The 22457-nt window shown below is 42.6% G+C and overlaps 1 protein-coding gene across 1 annotated transcript in view; it reads right to left on the bottom strand.

Moving 5' to 3' along the window:
- LRRC57 (leucine rich repeat containing 57) overlaps nucleotides 1-22457 on the bottom strand; it is a 36307-nt gene continuing 13850 nt past the window's right edge. Inside the window, exons 3-6 of the mRNA XM_077464475.1 lie at nucleotides 20270-20405; nucleotides 15345-15613; nucleotides 14655-14840; nucleotides 1-530 (exon numbers count right to left, since the gene is read on the bottom strand). Coding sequence (XP_077320601.1) covers nucleotides 489-530; nucleotides 14655-14840; nucleotides 15345-15613; nucleotides 20270-20405 — 633 coding nt within the window. The 3' untranslated portion in view covers nucleotides 1-488. The remainder of the gene's footprint in view (nucleotides 531-14654; nucleotides 14841-15344; nucleotides 15614-20269; nucleotides 20406-22457) is intronic.

Here is a 22457-nt window from a genome sequence, read left to right as displayed (position 1 = left end):
CAGCCTTCACACAGGTTTATTTTATTCCAATAATCACACTTCCAAATATCTAACCACTCTTACTTGTGCACAGCCTAATCCAGTCCAAGTCAATATAATATTTCATTTTCAGAACACTCATTTCAACCTGTCATTTACATATTTTGATTTGTAAGCAAATGTATAAAGATTCATGAACTAGTGCGGTTATCAAAGCTGGATAATGGAAGCTAAATTAAAAAATTGGTCAAATTTCATATGTGGAACAAATAAAACAAGAGTTCTTTGGATGTATTACTGAAACCAGTATGTCTTCCAACAATTGCAGTCCAATCTTGACCTTGTAACACCCCCAGCTCTCCAGGCTTGCTGTAGCATGTATCTGCTCTAGGAGATATAAGCTGTGAGTGGCAGAAGCAGGCTTTGTTATCCACCTCTGGCCCCCAGAACATAGGGTAATAGTGACTTCATACTAGCTTGGTACAAACTGTCTAGCATGTGGTGTTCCGTCACACAAACTTCTTCCGAGTAGCTGTGAATCGCTCCATGTACTGAAACAGAAAAATTGTAACTGATCAATAAACTAGTAACTCTGTAGGTCGCTATATACTACTCATTATGGTTAGGGCAGTCATATATACAGGCATACCCCATCTTTAAGTACACAATGGGGTTTATTTAATAAAGCTGGAAAGTGCAAAATCAGGCTCACTTCTGCATAGAAACCAATGAGCTTCCAGGTTTTATTACCAAAGCTTAATTGAACAAGCTGGGGTTAGAAGCTCATTGGTTTCTATGTCAGGAGATCCTAGCTCAAGTCATAAAGGTGCAGCTACCCACCTACCTGAAGAAACTGCTGGACAGTATTGCCAGCTTTTTCAGGCTCACAGGTAAGCGGGCTGGCTGTGGTGACCAGGTGTAGGGTCCCTTATGTAGTACAGATCTGGGTGTCCTCCGGTCTGTGTTGGTCGCTCAGGGAGGTCCGGGCTGAGCTTGCAGTGTTGTAGGGTGGGATGGCCAGTGACTCTCCCACCCAACACCCAGAGACACGTCTGAATGAGGCTCATTGTGAGTACAGGAGAGCTGTGAGCACTGATGGGGGAGCATCATCTCCTCACTGGAAACACTGAGTACCGACCTACATCCAGCCAAAACAAAGCACCCATCATACACCTAGCCTGGCACTATACTGTAGTGTAAGGGATATAGAGGATGTGGAGGGGCGTAGTTGTGGATTATTGAAGATTTGTGGGTGTAGAGAATGCCAGGTGAGGGACAGTGACTGCATCTTCTTCACAGCTGGTGTACTTTCATGTATGGTGGACCATGTGACGGTGCTCGGATCTAGCAGCCAATTGTATTGCCTGTATACTGTCACATGATCAGTTAAGGGGGAGGGTGCCAAGTGCTCTAGGTACTCCCCTGTGGAGAAGTTTGCTTTATCACTCTTCACTGCTATACCATTAAAAGCAGTGCATCTGGGATTCGTGTAACCTTGGCAATATTATACATTTACTACCTCTTCTGCCCAGAGCCTATTATAAAAGGTATGCTTTCCTACCACAAGGACTTCGCAGCAGGACAGTTTGCATCTGGCTGCTGTTTATCCCTCTCTGGATGCACTCGCTCCATCACATCACATCCTACTTCCAGCTCCTGTATCTCTCTCTCTCTCTCTCTCTCTCCCCCCCCCCCCCCCCCCCTCCCCTCCATGCGACAGCGGGGCATGCAGGACTACGCCCACATAGCCACTTCATTCATTTAGTTCTGTGAATAAGTTAACTACAAGTACAGCTGACCATGGGGCTGGCGGCTTGTAGTTCTCAATAAACCGCAAGGGTGCTGGTGAACGCTCTTGAAGTTCATGGATTTTGCCTGCCTGTATTAGAGGTACAGGCAGACAGTGTACCTAGTTTGCAGGCCTGTGGCATTGCACCAATGCTTTACAGGCTCGAGAGTGTTAAAAAAAATAAAAAAAAAATAAAGCCTTTTTTTTTTACCTACAAGACGTGCTCTTATTATTTATTTTATTTTTTAAATAAAAAGGTGAACTTATTCTTTAAGACAACCATCTCTGTCTAGAGCTCTAGTGTCAGGCTCCTGCTCTACCCCCACCGGAGGAAAAAAGTGACTCTACCTGCTCTGGAAGGTGTAGAGTTGGGAGAAGACAAAGGGGGGCGATTTACGAAAGGTGTGCGCCATCAGTAGGAGTAGTAACACACATTTCCATGTTTACAAAATGGTGCGCCAGTAACAGAGCACAAATTCCCCATTTACTTACAGCGATCTTGGCACACGGGAGAATGCAATCTGTGCGCCACTATGGACATGGCCCACAGTAGAGCTGCCACGACGAGTTGACGTAAATCGATTACGTCGACTACAAAAATACTTCGACGTGCGTGCAGGGCGTCGATGCGTCAGTATCTCTCATTATCTCCCACTCTTCTCCGTGCTGCCGTCCCCCTCTCTTCTCACCCTCCGTGCCGCTCTCCCTAAGGGTGCAACGGATCATTACCGATCCGAACGGGTCACCCCGCTCGGATCGGCACATGCCGCGCTCCGTGGTCTCCAGGCTGTTTACACTGTGATCGCTCCGACGGAGCAATCACTTGTAAACAAACCGGCGTCGTGTCATGACGCCGGTTCCTCTCTCCCCTCTCTGTACAGTGGAGGGGAGGGATCGGATGGAAGCAGCCATCCCTTCATACCCAGCAATAACCTGCCTGCCCATACTCTGCCATACCCAGCCAAACCTGTCTCCAGTCCCTTTCCCTGTCTCAAATTGAAAAAAAAAAATTGCAATAAATAGACAAAAAAACAAACAAACAACACACTGACACTGTCCCCACACACCCTCCCCCTTATTTGCTTATTTTTGTAAGGTTATCCAAAGGATTAATTAGCTAATCAAAAAAAAAACCACTAGATTCATTAAAAAAAAAATAATAATAATAATTGGATAGTCACTGACTAATCGAAAAAATAATCGATAGATTAGTCGACAGACAAATGAATCGTTAGTTGCAGCTCTAGCCATCTCAATATTCAATATTAACAGAAGATGGAGGTGCCAATATTATGGGGTGATGTGAGGAAGTTTAGTAACAACTGCCCAAGTGACAAATATGCCCAAAATAGAATGAGAAAGTAACCTTTTCAGAGAAAGCCTGCTGTGCCTGCAAGTACGTTTAGAACTGCACAAGACCAATGTAAGCAGTGTGCATGCACAAGCGGCTCTTGCGCTCGTTCACATGAGTTTGTTCACTGCGCGGCCAAAATCTTAGTAAATGTTAAGCCACATACATGCAATTGCATGGGTTGAACGGGCGTACCTTTAAATTTGATAAAATGTTTTTTTTTACGCTGGTTCACCTTTATGTATTTTTTTAAGGAGATTTGCACACAGGTCATGTTTAGCATGTTATGTTGCCAACATGTGACATGCACCTTGTTAAAATTATTTAAAGTGGAAGTAAACTCCCCTATCGTTTTCAGCCAAGGAAGCTGCCATCTTTGCCTCTGTTTAATCTTCAACTGCTATGGTGCTGCACATGTGATTCGTTATGACACCAGCCATTGGATGGTTTGATAGTTTGACTGAGAGCACAGCCAATGTGCAGTTAGCATTCCCGGCATGCCTTTTTTTTTTTAAACTGTTTAAAATCGATGGGTTTACTTCCACTTTAAAAATACTCTCGCTCCTCCTAAAAGGGCATTTAACCTTCTAATGCATACGATTTCTTTTGGCTAACTTTTGCTTTTAAAAGGAGAACTCCACACTCCATTCTCCAATGCTCTTGCCCGCGCCCCCCCCCCCCCCTAAATCCCTTGGATTTCCATGGGCTAACTTTTGCTTTTAAAGTGGAACTCCACACTCCACTCCATTCTCAAAAGGCTGTGAGCTGCCTTCACTAATCCAAACCACTTCCTTTTTCAGAGCATACAACAGGGCCAGCTAGGAAAGGGGTGAGAAGAGAAATCGCCCAACCCCCTCCCGAACCATACAAGGCCACATGCACTCAACGTAGCTGGCTGCTTTTGGGGCACGTTGGGCTTAGCCAACCACAAACCATCTTGTACCCGCTAGTTTAAAGGGGCTTTCCTCATTCCGTAAAGCCCCGTCTGCAGCACACCACAACCCCAGCCCAGGGTTGTGTGGAAGAGGCCCTTGTCCCCCTGAATATGGGGAAAAAAGTGGTTGACTTTTGGAGTGCCCAAGAGCCCCTCCTGCCCCAAAGCATCCACCCCCTTTCATGGACTGGCTTGCTGTGTGGTTGACTAGGGGCACAATTTTATTTTAGTTTGGGTTGGTATTTTTACATGTGGGGGGGGGGGGGTCTAATTTTAAGCCTTAACAGACCCAAATGGCCTTGTATGTATTGGGGGGCAGGCTATTTTTTGATTCGGGTTAAAATCTTGCAGCTGCAATGTAGATTTGTAAGTTTTCTCTAAAGCCATATATCTTTTGAAGCAGCATTTTGGATACATGCTACAGATGCACCACTTTACAGGCAGAGTAAGAGGCCCCCCCCCCCCCCCCCCCAAGTTACTAGCTTTTAAGCAATTTTGCATTTTTAAAGGCACTTCTCCTTGTTTTGTTTTTGGGATTGTCCAAATTGGTGACATTGATATATGTCCCTCAGGGTGGGACCTGGGCCCCCCTACCCATTTTAAGGCCAATAACTAGAATATAAGCCAACCAAGTGGGACCCACAAAATTAAGAAGTCAGTTCCCATAAACTGCAATGGTATTTGTATAACTTTTGCCTATGTTAGCTCTCGCTCTCTCTCCCTCTCCCTCCCCCCCCCCCCCCCCGGACCAGGGGGGTCATTGTCCCCTCTGTAGTTTTGTAACATACTGGATAATGTGCTTAATTCTGGATAGGGGTAGCTTATATTGTGCTAGCTGCATTTGGGCTGGTCTGGGCATGCTCAGGGACTTAGTTTTTTTTTGTTTGTTTTTTTGTGTGTGTGAAAAGCACTTGGATTGTTCTGGGCATGCTCAGAAAGTGTTTTTTGGGTTAGTAATTTAAGGACAACCTTAACAGGTGTACCCATTTTTCCCTGAAATATTTTTCATGTTGTCAATGTGTATTGTTTGTAGGTTGTTAGTTTCACTTTGATTTAATTGTCTGTGCTGCATAAGGCTGGATTTACACCTATACATTTTTTGTGCTTTTTGCAGATTTGCACTACTGAAAGTGTTCCATAGGAAACAATTTTAAATGGACTGTAGTGCAAATCTGCAAAATGCACTTAAAAGGCATAGGTGTGAATCCAGCCTTATTTTTCAAAACCTTGTTTGTGGGCGCAGTCCTTTTAACTCCTGTTAATTTCCTCTGCAAAATGGTCAGACCTCAAACCCATATTCTGTAAAAAAAAAAAATAATAATAATTTCTGTAATTGTCCGATGGAGCATATAAATGGTTGGATTTTCCCTCAACAGCCTGTCATCACACACATCCCATCGGAAAATCCGATCGTGTGTACGTGGCTTTAGTGTCTCAAATTAACATGCATGTGGTTTTTTGCTTTCCTTGCTATTTTCCAAGTCCTGTTTTGTTGACCAATAAAATCTGTAGCGAATTTTTATGTTTTATGTGTTTTGTTAATAATTTGTTTTGCAGATGCATGCTCAATCTGAGTAATCCATTTTACACTCTCTTCTCCTCCTACCCCTCCCCTCAATTTTCATGCAACAGCACAGTGGTTCTCAGCCTCAGTCATTAGGTACCCCTGACAGGACATATTTTGGGAATTCTATCTTAGCTAAAATAGCAGGCTAAAATACCAAGCCATTGACTCAGATTTAGAGCACCTGGGCAAGATGAAGGAAAACCTGCAAACATGGCCTGTTGGGGGTACTCGAGGACATAGTTGAGAACCACTGATTTAGAGCACTGAGCTAAAATGGAGCTCAAGACAATCCTATTCTAATTATGGGCATTTGAGGGGAAACCAAGTGGGTGTTAGAACCCTTGCTTGTCTTTTTTTAGGTTGGGCTTTGTGTCCCTTTTCTGAAAATTGGCTTCACTTCCTGTCACATAACCAAACCAGGCTATGGTAAAAACCTAAAAATGTCTTTCCTTGGGGACACCACAGGTCAATCTAACTAGTGTCCCCATTAGGCAAATTGCACGCTAGCACTCTGTTGTGTACACCCCAAATTATTAGGTATTTTGTTGTTTATTAAAGGCAAATCCACTCTGCAATACAAGTGTACTCGCTGTAAATCTGAGGGGAACCAGGAACCCAATTTTTATGGACATTAATAGTAAAGCGAAAAAAAAAAAAGTGAGAATGCCCTATGGGTTAAACCAGGAGAAAAGGAGAATGGGTATGAGCTGCCTCTACTCAATACCTCCTCCCAGAATGGGGGGGGTGTAACGCTTATGAAAGTAGAGGGGGGGGGGGGGGAGTAGATTTGGCTATACCTTAAAAGGTACCTATAATTAGAGTGAAACAAAAAAAATAAAAATAAAAAAAAACCTCCATAAAGTGATACAAACTATGTAAAATTCAACCCTATGTAAGAGCTGCTAAATTCAGCAGGTGCCAAATATGTACGTGACGTGTTAATAGAGTAATAGTGAGAAAAACTTTTGAAAAAAAAAAATTATATATATTACAAAATATATGTGTACACCAATTAATTGACATCTATACGTGCTCAACGTGTATATGTGCTCAAAGTGCACATGCCATATTGGTTAAACTAATCACTTTTACATGCAATAAATTATAAATAAATTATTTTATCAAAAATAGCGATTAATATAAATAGTCCAACTGAGGATCAAACAGCCAATCCAGAAAGTTCTTATTGGTGACTTGGTGCAAAGAGAAGGGTGTTGCCACTTAAAGAAAGTTCCCCAGTGCGTGTCCAAAAAAGTGCTGTTATTGACCTCACCAGATCACCTGCCCCATGCAGGGGTAAACTCGCTGCCACAGTGTGAGCCCCTATGTCGCTGCCTGGTGTCACTCTGGGGGGTCCTTAATTGGTCTGTTAGGGGTGCCTCGTATAGATGTTGATAAAAGAGAAGGGCATCCATAGTGTAAATCACTTTAAAACCAAGTTTATTATATGAAAATCTACTCGCATGTGTCGCTATGTAAAAACGCTTATACAGTACAGCAGCCGTCCGCCGTTGCAATCTGAGGAGGAGAGAGTGCATCCTATGGCCACACCCTATGCATTTCCTCAGCACGACATCTTCTGGAGCAGCCATATTGGTGCACCTCTCTGTTTAAATAGGGTGCAGCGCTCTACCGCGCCTGCGCGAAGGAGGACGCAATTTTTAACTAAGGGAATGCCAGCCCCATCTATTCTACTGGCCATCATCTCCGCATTACGCGCGAGAGGCAGTAAATGCCATATTATCTGCAGGAATGGGTATGTATTAATCCCGCTAGCGTGTAAGCAATAGTCTAATTGAATGGAATGATCGAATTAAATAAGATCATATGGAGAGCACTGCACCCCACTTGTCACACCAGAAAACATTCCTAACCTACTATATTCATATGCAATAAATACATACTCATTTTGGCATCATAAAATCAGAAAACATATGCATGAAATAAGATAAAAATTAAAGTAAAAAATAGAAAATGATAAAAAAAAAAAAAAAAAAAAAATCATAAAAATAAACAAACAAAATACAAAGAGAAACTATTGTGGTTATGTAAATAGGGACTCCCCAACTATTGGAAATAGGGGTTTGAAAATAGGGGATCATAAGGGGACCCATATGAATGGAAAATTGCCATTAGAGGAGGTAGGTTTGAAGTGTAATTTAAATAAACACTTATGATGTAATTAATGTAGCTAATATTGTTATTGGTCCCAAGGATGTTTATGTTCAGCCCTCATCCTCATGAGCTAGGGGATGGTTGTTTTCCCAATGTATAACATTCGAACTAAACAAAAAATAAAAAAATCTAAGAATTTTATATATAATTATATTAGGGGGGATGATGTGCAACAGAAAATGGAAAAAAGAGAAAATTGAAAAAATGGAATGGAAAAAAAAAAAAATAAAAAATAAATAAAAGGGTGAATATAGGAAAACAATCCCTTACAAAACTGTATCTCTACTAGGCCCTTTTGAGAACAAAATATCTAAAAGCAAAAAAGAAAGAATAAAAGTGCAAAGTAAAACTTAAAAATGTAATGGTGTCCTCATAATACATATAACCGCTTGAGGAAAGGAAATCTTATCACAGTGTGTTTTTATTAATTCTAATTTTATTTCAAGTTATTGTAGAACATTGCACATATTTAAACAAATTCCGAACTTACATACATAATAAATACATAACTTAAGTACTTTAACACCTGATAATAAAAAAATAAAAAACTAGTACTAGTGTGTTTTATGTCCCGTACGGTAGTCCAATATTACGCGTTCCTCATCACCAGAGAAGTGTTAATGGAATACATAACATCCGACCCATCCAGGCAAAATTTTATATAAAATATGTTAACCCAAAAGTTGCTCAACTGTCCAAGTTTTTTATTGGATTAATCAAAAATTAGTCAAACAATTGAGGTCCAGGTCAATGTTCATTCCTGCTAGCTGGACGGTATCTAAATTAAAAAAAAATCTATTTTGTCTCATTCTGTGATACTTTAATCGGTTTGTCTTCCCCTCTCCAGTGACCTCTTATTTTATCTATTCCATAGAAGACCATCTGTCTTGGGTCTCGGTTGTGAAAGTCCCTGAAATGTCTAGGGACGCTATGTTTATGAAATCCGATTTTTATATTGGTGATGTGTTCTCTTATTCTGATGTGTAATTCCCGTGTGGTTCTACCCACATATTATTTGTGGCACGGGCATTCGATGACATAAGTAACGTGCATGCCGTTACAGGTGATTAATTTATTTTATACTCTTTCCCATTGGTGTTTGAGTTTTCTTTTTGTTCGTTTTTTTACTGGTTTTGCATGGAAGGCATTTACCGCACTTGAAAAACCCCTTTAGGTTTTCAAATATTCTAATCTGTTTTGGTGGATCAATGGTGTTCTTCATTAATTTCTCAGGGTAGGTGCCCTTCTGTAGATGAACGAGGGCTTATTTGGTGGTACAGTATTGAGCACATTATCCGATTGCAGAATAGGCCAGTGTCTTTTTAAAATGTGTTCCACATCCCTATATTGTCTATTGTATCCTGTGAGAAAGGCAATTTCCAGATTTTTCTGTTTCTTCGATTTCTTCCCAGCTGTTCCTTCGATCAATGCGTTTTTTTTTCCATTAGTGTTACCTTTTCTTTGAGATTGCGGAGTTCTCACTTTATATCCTTTTATTTTAAACCTGTCTATGATTACTTCGGCCTGCTGTTCAAAGTCAACACTATTGCTACCGTTTCTGTACAATCTCATAAGTTGGCCTTTGGGTATATTCCCAATCCACTGCGGATGGTGACAGCTAGTGGTTGGGATGTACCCATTACGGTATGTGGCCTTAAAAGTACGTGTGCCCAGAAATCCTGTTTATAGATTTGTAGATCTAAGTAATTTATACTTTGACTATTCCAGTTTCCCGTGAACTTAATGTCATAAATATTTTGGTTAATTTCGTCAAAAAAATTCTGTAGTTCTTCCAGTGTGCCCCCCCCCCCCCCACACCATGACAATGTCATCTATATACCTCCGGTGTAATTTAAGGTTTTCCCTAGGCACTCCATATATCTGTCCTTCTTCCCACCTATTTACAAACAGATTTGCCACACACTTAGCCCCCATCGCTACGCCTTTTGTTTGTACATAAAAGGTGCCTTGTTACCAAAAGTAGTTGTGGCTCATTGCCAAAGTCATTTAAGCCTTCCATGATGTATTTAATTTGTTCCAGTCTTAAATCTGATTGTTTTTGTAATGCCCATTCCACGCTACTTAAACCATCTTCCTGTTTAATGTTTGTATACAATGAATTCATGTCAATTGTTACCAGAATGTAATTTTCCTCTATTTTGAAGTTTTTCAACTCTCCAATAAGTTGTTTGCTGTCTCTTAGATATGACTTTCCCTCCGTGACCATAGGTTGTAAATATCCAATCGACATAGGCCCCCAGTCTGGAAAAAAGGGAGTCTATGCCGCTAATAATCGGTCTCCCTGGTGGGTGGGTTTGGTCTTTGTGGATCTTGGGAACGTAATATATCACCAGAGTTTTTGCTACATTGGGTGTCCGGTATCTTGCTTCCTTCTTACTTAGAATACCTATATCCTTTCCCTTCTTTACATACTCTTTAAGCGCCTTTTCATATTCACCCTTGGGATTTCTCTTCAGTTTCTTATATGTATTTGGTATATTTAGGAGTTTTTCCATCTCTTTCATAATCCTGTTTCTTTAATATGACCAAACCACCTCCCTTATCTGCGGGTCTGATGACAATACCCTTTTTCTTTAATTGCTTAATAGTATTCCATATACCTTTCCCTTTTGATTTCCAATCCTCTCAAATCTCTTTCTACCATTTTTTTAAAAACTTTTACTCTCTCGTCGTGTTGCACTTTAGGGTTAAAAATTGAGCTGTTTCTCAGCAGGGAATGTTTGTAGGGTGTACTATTCCCTTCCTTTTTGTTTTGGCCCTTTAACGCAAAAAAATTCTTAATATTAAGTTTCCTTGCAAACTTGTGTAGATCAATGTATGCTTCAAATTTATCCAAATCCTTATCAGGAGCAAATTTCAGGCCTAGATCCAACACTTTAAGTTCTTCATCACTGAAGATTACTTGACTCAGATTGTATATTCCCTCCCCTAGTACACTCTTCTTTTTCTTGATGCCTCCTCTCTTGCCTCTGGTCCGTTTTCTGTATGTCTGTTCTCTCCTCTGGTCCCATTGGTTCTCCCGTTCTGTGTGATTCCTCCTTATATTCTCCTGTCTGGTCCACCTCACATTCCATCCCCCATTTCTTCTGAACTGTCCTTGATATTGGTTTCTTACTGGGTAACGGAAAGGTCTCCACCAAGCCCCCCCCCCAGCCATGGGCCATATCGGGTATCCCCTGATCTCGGGCCCGGTGGTATGTGCCCTTGTCCTCTGTGAAAAAAATCTCTTCCATAACCTTGGTCCCTAAACGGGGTGTCATTGGGATACTCAAAGGGGAGTACCTATTTCGATGCCTGGGAATGTTAGGTGTATAGGGGGTATGGTTTTGATAACCCTTAAATGTATTCTGTTCAGATTCTCTCCGATTTCTTTCTAGACTTCTATCGGCTTTTCCACGTGATGGTGTGAAGGGTTCCTCTGGTCTTGATGTCCTATTCTGTGTTGGTGTGGGATAATGCCACTGTTGGTCTTCTCTGTTAACCAAATTTTCCCTAGAGTCTTCCACCATGGATATCTCATTCTCTTCCACGTTGCAATTAACATCTGTTTGCCATTTGTATACCTGCTGGTTCTTAAAGTCCAGCACATCTCTTTTTTAAATTAGTTTTTTCTATTGTACTTCCTTATGGCGTTGAATGGTGTTAGTTGGTCTCTAAGCTTTAAAACCTCAGTTTCTATATATTTTTAATTTATGTTGCCGCCTTACAACTATTTTTTGTAGTAGCTCTGTTTCACTCCAATTAAAAAAACTTATACCATTCCTCCATTACATTTTTAGCATTTATAGCATCATTTGGAGAGACATCCCTCCTCAGTCTCCTTGGGGTTATTTTTTCTGAGATGTACATCTCCAATATGGCTACGTCCTACCATACCCTTAATTGTTTCTCAAGACAATGTTTAAACAAACTGTCTAAATCCTGTTTTATTGCCACATGTTCCTGGTTTCCAACTATTTCCAATAGTTGGAGAGTCCCTATTTACATTTACAACCACAATCGTTTCTCTTTGTATTTTTTTTATTTATTTTTATTTTTATGATATATTTTTTATCATTTTCTAAGTTTTATCTTATTTCATGCATATGTTTTCTGATTTTATGATGCCAATATGAGTATGTATTTATTGCATATGAATATAGTAGATTAGGAATATTTTCTGGTGTGACACTGTCTTAAGTGGGGTGCAGTGCTCTCCGTATGATCTTATTTAATTAGATCATTCCATTCAATTAGACTATTGCTTACACACTAGCGGGATTAATACATACCCATTCCTGCAGCTATTATGGCTTTTACTGCCTCTCGCACGTAATGCGGAGATGATGGGCAGTAGAATAGATGGGGCTGGCATTCCCTTAGTTAAAAATGGCGTCCTCCTTTGCGCAGGTGCGGTAGAGCGCTGCACCCTATTTAAACAGAGAGGTGCACCGATATGGCTGCTCCAGAAGACGCTATATGCTTCTGTAGTACAAATGAAAACATGTCAGAATGTGTTTAAGCAATATGCATTGTGGCATCATCAGGTATTTATATTTAACTTCCATGTGGGAACACATAAGATGTCAGCTTCAACTGGTTGTAGAATTTTTTTTTTTTTTGTTTAAAAATTCTATATTATAGAGTGTCACTAACAGCTCTGTGGTTGCTAACATCACACCCAAAATGGTTGTGCTCAGCAGGACTTTTGGATGTCTGTACAAACAAGGCATTTACAGGTAAATAACATGAATAAAATGTGGTAAATGCATGGATAATCTTATGGGAAGATGAAGATGTTGCTGAAGTTATTGGTCTAAGCCCCGGACCATTTGGCTGGCCAAAAACCAGAGGACTTTTTGCGATTCAGCACTGTGTCGCTTTAACGACCGCCGTATGCCATTGTACGTCATCACAATGGCATGTACGTGCTTGCCTTCCAGCGGGTGGGGGTCCGATCGGACTCCCTCCCGCTGGATTCGGCGGTCCGGTTCGCTTCAGGAGCGATCCGGGATGAGGGGATGGCCGTTGGTTTCTGGCCATCCCCTCTCGATCGCTCCTGGCGAATGAGAAGCTTCCTCCCACTGTGTATTGAATCACATTCGTTCTCATAAACCGCTGCAATGTGAACCCAGCCTTAGTGACACTGGCGACAGGGGGGGATCACGGGGTTAAACCTTTATTGGGGGGGTTAGGGGGGTACATTAGAACTAAAGGGGGCTAACCCTAACTGCCCTAACAGTTATTACAGTCACAAATGACACCAATGCAAAAAAAAAAAAAAAAAAAAAAATGACATTGGTGTCACTGTGACTGGGGGGCAGGGGTAATTGGGGGGGTGATCGGGGGGGTGTGAGTGTGCCTGGCATGTTCTACTGTGTAGTGTCGTGTTGGTGCAACTCACCGATCCCCTCTCCTCGGTGTTGGAACGAAAAATACCGACACGGAGGAGAGATTACATCACTTCCTCTCCTGTGTTTACATTACAGGAGAGGAAGTGATGTCACGGAGCATTTCTATTCGTTGGGAGCGATCGCGAGGGGGTGGCCATGAATGAATGGCCGCCCCCTCATCCCGGATCGCTCCCGAACGAATACCGACCGCGGCAGGCACCGGGGGGGGGGCCCGATCGGGCCCCCCATCCGCGGGAAGGCAGGGACGTATATATACGCCCATATGCCTGCCCGTGCCATTCTGTCGACGTATATCGTCGTGCGGCGGTCGGCAAGTGGTTAAAGTATTCCCTCCTATCTTGCACACTTTCCGGGGTATGCTGTGACCCTAAAGCTCTTTGTGTTTTTACTGCCTGTTGTCTTGTTAATATTGGTGAATACTTCTGACTTATGGGGGTATGTAATCGGTCTACCTTTGTGAATTTTGCTAAAGCACCTGGCCTTGATGGGGTATATTGCCAAGCTTGTCCATCTTGGTCATATGTTATCATACCCTCACTATCTGATAATGATCCCAAGCTATACCGACGTTCAGTCGTACCTTGGGTAATATCTAGGGCTTTGTTCCTTCCCTCCTGAGCTATTTTATGAGTAGCTTGCTGGTGTCGAGGTGTAATCTTAGTGTCTGGAGTTCTCCTCCTGTGGCTCCCCCTTATTCTGCCCTAGCGGCGGCTTCAGACATAGGAGCAGATGCTCCTCCAGACGCCTCCAGAGTGCTAATTCTCTTCTTATGAAATCATAAGGGGAAGCCCAAGCATTAGGTAATTCCTCTTCTTCATCTAAATTTAAGGCAGCTTTTTCTGTACACATTTTATAGGGGGTGGTTTGACATCCTTTTTAGATATTTCTTCCCAATCTGCTAAGCATTCAATCCCCCCACAGTCAGACATTTTAAAAAGTAAATTAAATAATGCATCAATTGTGGGTGTACTGAGGGACCCCTCTGGCGGCCACCATTTAGAGAGGTCCTCTAAAAAAAAAAATGCGACATTATGGCGGACAAGTTGGACAATTTTGACACATTTTTGGGACCATTGGCATTAATCAGTGCAATTAAAAATGCATTGATTACTGTAAAAAAATGTCACTGGCAGTGAAGGGGTTAATGTGTATCTTAGAAGTGTGCTAACTGAAGAACTAACAGATAGTTTGTTCATACTCTGTATGAACAGAGGATCTGTCAGTTTTTCCCTCAGAGAACCAGAAACTGTGTGCTTACACACACAGTGCCTGGTTCTCCGTGTGCCCTCAGCGAGCTGGTACCAATATACCCACGGCGATTCGCTCAGGCGAGCCATGTTGTCGCAGTATAACTCAGATTTCGCTTACTCAAACTATTGAATACTAGCACCTGTTTGCTTTCTACACGTTGTACATTTCCTCCATGCTTGCATATACTCACTGACCTTGTCATAGCCTTCCAGGTCCCTCAGCATTTTTATTTCAAAAAGGTTTCCCTCCACAGCCAACAGGGAGATCTGGGAATCACTGAGTATGCAATGGGGTAACATACTGAGCTCCAAACAGTTCTCTTCTAGACGCAAAACCTTGAGACGTGGACACCGAGAAACTTGAGCTGAGATCAGGGATATCTATGTGAAAAGAATATAAAGTTATCACAGTTACTATACTTTGCACGATTAAACGTCAAGAATCGTTATGGCAATTTCTTCCCATTGTGATCTTGACAAAAGCATTTCCTGATACTTTATCTGCAAAAAATTCTCTCTACTCTGCTGAAGCCACAGCCCTCAAAAGAAAGAGAACTTTTTTTTTTCTTCCTATCTACATATACACACACACACACACACACACACACACACACATATACATACATACATACACACACACACTTTAGATTGTAAGCTCCTTGAGGACAGAGACTGATGTGAATGTACAATAAAGTGTTGGGTAAACTATGAGCGCTGAATACACAAAATAATAATACATTTTAAAAGGTGTTATTTTTCTTCACTAGGGACCACTGTAGAGCCCGGTTTCAAGTTTTCTCTAATAAAAACTATTATTAAAATGTATATATTTTCAAAAAAATAAAATTAGCATGAGCCAGTGTCACAGTTCCTAGCATTACAGACCTGGTTCTGGTTCAAGTTTATCTCTATAGCTTGCACTCCAGCCACCTCATCAGGAATTGACTGAATTTTATTTTTGGATAGGTCCACCACATCCAGATGCCGCAGGCTGCAGAGCTGGGATGGCATAGCGCGAAGTTGGTTGCCAGAGAGATTGAGGGTCTTCAAGGCAGAGAGCTGACCAAAGTCTGCTGGGAGGCGGCTGATCTGGTTAGCACTCAGATGCAAAGTCTCCAGTTTTTTCAATCTACAAAGTTCATCTGGGAGCTTGCCTGAGAAAACAAGTTTTTACAAAGATTTAGTATAATCTACAGTTGGGAAAATTATTTGATCCCTTCCAGATTTTGTAAGTTTGCCCACTTACAAAGAATTGAAGGGTCTATCATAGGTGTATTTTAAAATGATAGAGGCAAAATATTAACCAAAAATCCAGAAAAAACAAAAATGATACAAAATGTTAAAAATTTAGTTGCAGTTCAGTGAGTAAAATATTTGATTCCCTACCAACCAACAATAATTCTGTCTCCCAGACTGGCTACAGTATGTGGTACACAGAGAAGTCTTGTCAATTTAAGAAGGTGCTCCTAGCGACAACTTGTTATGTGTGTATAAAAGACATGTCCACAGAATCTTTTTTTTTTTCCCCCATTCAAACCTCACTATCATGGGCAAGACAAAAGAGCTGTCAAAGGACATCAGGGACAAGTTTGTAGACCTGCACAAGGCTGTGATGGGCTACAAGACCATCAGCAAGAAGCTTAGTGAGGGAGGCAACAACTGTTTGAGCGATTATTTTAAATGGAAGAAATACAAAATAACCATCATTTGCCCTTGGTCTGGAGATCCATGCAAGATTTTGCCTCATGGGGTAAGGATGATCATGAGAAAAGTAAGAGATCAGCCCAGAACTACAAGGGGGCAGCCTGTGAATGATCTCAAAACTAGGGTTGAGCGAACCTGAACTGTAAAGGTCGGGTTTGTACCGGATTTTTGGGTCCCGAACAATTGACTGTATGTTCGGGTCTGGTGTTCGGCAACGTAATGGCGCATTTTAAAAAGCGCTGCAGCAGCCAATCAACATTCGTTTAACTGGTGTGCCCTTAGAAGCGTTTTTTTTTTTTCAAAATTGTCGCGCTTTGTTTATAGCGGCAAAAAATAAAAAAATAAAAAATTAAAAAAAAAAACGCAGAGGTGATCAAATGCCACCAAATGAAAGCGCTATTTGCAGGGGAAAAAAAAAAAAAATCTAAATTTAATTTGGGTACAACATTGCATGCCCGCGCAATTGTCATTCAAAATGTGACATCGTTGAAAATTGGCCTGGGCAGGAAGGGGGTGAAAATGCCCTGTACTGAAGTGGTTAAGGAAGTCACCTGTGGGTGCGACACAGAGAGTCTGAGGCCAGAGTCTGCAACAGGGAAAACCATGGCCTCTTGGGCCAAAAAGGTTCTATTAATATGAGGCTTGCCTCCTCTAGAAGAAACTTCCAAGGTGCCTCCGGAATTAGCCTGGTCGGCGGGAAGGTGTAACAGAGGCTGAATGGCCATGGATTTGCTAGAGCATCGATCCCCAATGATTGGTCTGCTGGGTTCAGGGAAAATAATTTCTCCATTTTGCAATTGCTCTGACTTAGACTAATTGGTACATAATCTGCAAGATTAGTTCAGGTGCACTGCTGTGATCGAAGGCCAGAATTTCTTTCTGCCCATGATAAGGTTCCCCGGGCTATAAATTCAAGCATCTGACTTTTTGCACCTCGTTTGTTGAGGTATGCAACAGTAGCGATATTGTCAGAGATTGTGACCTCTGATTTCCGTCTGAAATGTTTCCAAGGCTCTCTGGACCACTAGAAGATCTCTCTCTCTGATTCAAAGAAGCTCTTGCTTCCTTGGGAGACAATCTTCCCTATGCCATTGTGTTGCTGAGGTGGGCTCCCCACCCCCAGGAACTTGCGTCTATTGTGATCCTCTGGGATACCGGAATGGACCATTGCAAACCTCCTGTCAGGTGAAGGTGCGACCATCACCACAAGCTTCTTTTTACCCTGGAGGGTAACCGAACCCTCAATTCTAGGGAACTTGTGTCTCCATCCCAGTTCCTTAGCAGAAACAGTTGAAGCGGGCATTGATGCAATCTTGACCATGGAACTGCAGGAAAGCAAGAAGGCATCAGACCTACTGCTCTTGAGATTTCTCTCAGTGAGACTGACTGATTGGTCTGTAAGACTGACATTGCCTGAATCATTTTTGAGACTTTCCTGCGAGGAAAACATGCTGGTTTACTGAGCAAAATTTTTATCCCAGATATGTCATCCTCTGTCTTTGTTTATAAACCTAGTGACTGTAGGAAGTCCTGAACGGTCTGGAGGTCTTTTTGGTATGACTCTGCCACCACTAGGTGGCCATCCTTGTAAGGAATAATAGTTATTGCTTTCAATCTTAATGGAGCCAGTGCCTCTCCCAACACCTTTGTTAACATGGGTGGGGCTGAGGAGAGCCCGAAGGGGAGGGCTTGAAATTGAAAGTACCGGATCTCTGCCCCCATCTTGAGGGCCAGTTTCAAGAACCTTTGGAAAGCTGGATGTATAGGTATGTGCAAATAGGCATCCCTCAAATCCAAAGTGGCCATGAAGCAGTTCAGGTAAAGCAGATTTTTGATTGAAAACACAGATTCGATACGAAAATGCTTGTACCTGATCAAGGAGTTTAAAGACTGGAGGTTCAGGATAAGGTGATATTTTCTGGACGGCTTTCTGATGACAAAAATATGTGAATAAAAGCCCTTGCCTTGATCTGACCGGGAATCAGGATCAGGAACTTTTGATCTATCAAGTCTCCAATCTGGAGACCCAGGGCAGTCGCTTTTTCACGATCTTGGAGAGGGAAGGTGAATAATAATAACCTCTCTGGTGGCTGGGAAGAGAATTACAGCCTGTACCCAGGTCCAGAATAAATGGAATTGAGGTGACTGCTGCCCACTGCAGGAGGAAAGCCCTCGATCTTCCTCCCACTGGGAGACACAAGTCACTGCGGGTTGTTGAGGAGGGTTAAACGAGAGCCCACCCCACCCCCACCTCTGCCTTTGTGCCCTGTCCGGTGTTTTTTGGGCCTATTGTCCTTTTCCTTTGGACCCTGCTGCCTACTTTGGCCACAACATTTTTTTCTGGTTTTCGACTTTCTTATTCTCAGGAAAGGCCTTTTCCTAGCGGCCGTGTGCTCCATTGCCTCTTGCAGACCTGGGCCAAAAAGATGATCGCCTGTTAAGGAAAGACCACATAGGTGCAATTTAGAGGCAGCGTCGCCTGACCAGGTTTTAAGCCATAGGCGTCTTCTGGCCGACTTCACCAAGGCCAAGGTCCTGGGTGAGAGAATCTGCTTTTTTAATTCTTTAATGTCCTTTTCCCTTCTGCTCTGGGCCTAAGCACGGTCCCCCTATGCTGTGTGTGTGTTCCTTTTCTGCAATTTTTGTTTTTTCCTTTTTATTCCCTTCTCTCTCGGTTTCTTTCCTTTTATATACCCTTTCAGTCAGTCTGGAATCGTGTGTGTGTGTATGTATGTTAGAGCTGCCACGACACGTCAATGTAATCGACTACGTCAACTAAGAAAATACGTCGACGTGTGTGCAGGGCGTCGATGCGTCACAGTGGTGGCAGTGCTTAGTATCTACTGCTGCCCTCCGTGTCGCCGCCCCCTCTCTTCTACCCCTCCGTGCTGCCGCCCCCTCTCTTCTCCCCCTCCGTGCCGCCGTCCCTAGGGGTGCAACGGATAGTCACCGATCCGTGAGCCGAGCGCACATGCCGCGCTCCGCGGTCTCGGCCTTAGGAGAGGCTGTGGCTTCGGCCTAGCTCCAAAGCGGCGGTCATCTTTCTACACCCAGGCGTTTACAATGTGATCGCTCCGATGGAGCGATCACTTGTAAACAAACCGGCGTCATGACATGACGCCAGTTTCTCTCTCCCCTCTCTGTACTGATCTGTGCAGTGGAGGGGAGAGGTCGGATGGAAACAGCCTACCCTCCATACCCAGCCAATGCAATACTCTGCAATGCAATGCAATACTCTGCAATGCAATGCAATACTCTGCCAGCCAATACTCTGCCAGCCAATACTCTCAAGGTTATCCAAAGGATTAATTAGCTAATCAAAAAATAAATAAAAAAACACTAGATTCATTAAAAAATAAAAAAAATAATCGGATAGTCGTTGACTAATCGAAAAAATAATCGATAGATTAGTCGACAGACAAATTAATCGTTAGTTGCAGCTCTAATGTATGTATGTATGCAAAACCCTGGAGATGTTGTTTATTTCTTTTTCTTCACTGCGGTTTCTCCGATATATTCCCATCTGCCCAACTTGGACCTCATTCTTGTACGTGCTCTGTTTTGTCGAGCTACTGATATAGCTCTGATGCAGTGTATGCTAGCAGCATAGCTATGCAATTGTATTAACAAACTCTTGGTTTGGTATGTATAATGCAACTTATGGTTCAATGAAGGAATTACAAAAAAAAAAAAAAAAAAGACCATTAGGTGTCCGATTTTTCCGCCACAATATCACAGTCTCTCTACAAGTAATTACTAGGAAAAAATAAAAAAAAATATCCCATAGTTTGTAGATGCTGTAACTTTTGCTCAAAATCAATCAATATATGCTTATTGGGATTTTACCAAAAATATGTAGCAGAATACATATTGGCCTAAATAAAGAAATTAGATTTTTCTGCAGGTGATCAAATACCACCAAAAGAAAGCTCTATTTGTGGGAAAACAGGACATCAGTTTTATTTGGGTACAGCGTTGCATGACCGCGCAATGGTCAGTGCTGCATCGCAAAAAATGGCCTGGTCATGAAGGGGGGGGGGGGGGGGGAACCTTCTGGAGCTGAAGTGGTTAATAATGAAATATATAACCAGTAAGGCGACTCTTACCCAGCCTGTTATTATTCATGGACAAACTCTTGAGAACAGCAAACTTTCCCATCCATGGAGGTAAAACATCAATCTTGTTAATGGACAAGTCGATAGTTCGCAGGTTTGCGGACAGCCTCTGCAGATCTTCAGGGAACTTTATAAGAAAAATCGAATGAAAAAAAATAAAGAAAGAAAAAGAAAAGGAAGGAGTGCATGCTAGAATATAATATACCACATCACACAAAACAAGGGAGGCTTATTTAAAGGGGAACTCCAATGAAAAAATATATTTTTGGAAACCGCAAATGACAGTTTCGGCTATAGTACAGTGCAGGAATTGTGTTGATCAATCCTACTTTGCCCTCCTCTCATACAGTCACAAAAAGCCTTGCTATCTTTTCACAGAATGTAAAGGTGTTCTGTGAATGGACAAGGGGCATTTTTTTTTACCGCGCATCTACTGCCCCCTCATCCATTAAAAGAACACCTTGCCGTACAATGTTTTTTGTGACTGGACGAGGGAAAAAGGATGGGAGAGTGAGTGACAGGAACCCTGCAAGTAAGCGCCAGCGGGCAGAGTGAAATGCATTGGGGGCATGGCCTGGTGGGGGTTCAGGCTGAGACCGATATGAGGTTTGGTTTCCGGGACACCCATCACCCTCTACCAGGAACCCCACAATCTACTATAGCAAAACTGTCAGTTTCAGCACCAGAAGAAAAGCCTGGTATGTTATATCCAACATGAAACAGTTACTTCTACAGTAACCAGCAGTGCTGCACTCCTATTATACACTTCATTAGAGGTAACCTACTTCACTTTTGGGTTTTCCAAAACAATTCTTTCCCTGGGGCTCCACTTGTGCCTCATGCACACTGTATGTTAAAATAACTTTATAAAAACGGTAGTAGCTTTGCAGTGAGTTTTTCAATGTTTTTTCAATAGCATTTTTTAGCGCTTTTTTTCTTCAATGGATCAAAAATGTTAAACGCTGTTGAGCTGCGTTTGAGCGTTTATCAGCGTTTTTAATAATTTCACGCAAAGCGGTGTACCCGTACTTAGGTACTTTGACGCTAAATAATGGGGTTATGGCAGCAGGTAGCTGGGGATCACATCGGGATCCGATCAGCGGAGGTTCCACTTTAGGGTGGAATCCCGCTTTAAATTAGTATGATGAGTAATGCAAAGTGAATGAGTAATGCAAAAAACAAAGACAAACCAATCATCAATACTCTTATTGTAATCGGATGATACTGTGCTCTAGACAGTCTTAATAAAGTGTAAATTCACCTTTTCAGAAAAAAAAATGAAAATGTGCATGATCACTGTACACCCTCCCCACCCCCAGTCCCTGATATACTTACCTCTGTGTGGAGATGAGCTGTCAGTGCCCATGCTGCCAGTGTACCAGTTCTTATCCCTCTTCTTTCTGCAGGGGTTCCAGGGCAGACCAGAGAGCTTCTGACTGGTCAGTGTTGACACATAGCATCATTCTGATCTGTCCCAAAAGCCCTGCAGAAAGTAGAGGGAGAAGAACTGGCAAGTACAGCGAGGATGGGGAGGGTGTAAAGAGTTTGTTCACGTTTTCCTGAAGAGGTGAACTGACCCTTTAAAGTGGTTGTAAACCCTTCCATAGTCCCGGTGAAGTGACTATCCTCAGGTGATACACAGATGAAACAAATCCTCCCAAATAAAATGTATTTGTTAAAGCGGGAGTCCGCCGGGACTCCGCGTTTTTTTTAATTTTTTTTTAAAAGCCAGCAGCTACAAATACTGCAGCTGCTGACTTTTAAAATAGTGACACTTACCCGCCCAGCGCGCCCGCGATGTCGGCACCCGAAGCCGATCTCTAGATCGTCTTGTCGGGTGCTGCCGCTGCCATCTTGGGTATGGGAATCAGGAAATGGAGCCTTTCGGCTTCATTTCCCGATTCCCTACTGCGCATGCGCTATAAGGACGGTCCCCGCTGCCTCTGGGATCTGTGTGTTTCCCAGCAGGCAGGGGGGCACTTGCGGAAAGGGGCGTAATCTACGCCCCTTTCCGCAGAGAGCTATCCCGGAAGTGGGTGCAGAATACCTGTACTGTACAGGTATCTGCACCCCCCTCCCCCTGAAAGGTGCCAATCGTGGCGCCGGAGGGTTCCGATGAGCGGAGGTCCACTTTAGGGTGGACCTCCGCTTTAATCTGCAGTCTTCTCTACATCTGTTC

The sequence above is a fragment of the Lithobates pipiens genome, unplaced genomic scaffold (genome assembly GCF_037356315.1).
Source record: "Lithobates pipiens isolate NorthernLeopardFrog02 unplaced genomic scaffold, aLitPip1_a1.2 Scaffold_30, whole genome shotgun sequence".
Lineage (NCBI taxonomy): Eukaryota > Metazoa > Chordata > Amphibia > Anura > Ranidae > Lithobates > Lithobates pipiens.
This window is presented reverse-complemented; position numbering and strand designations above follow the sequence as displayed.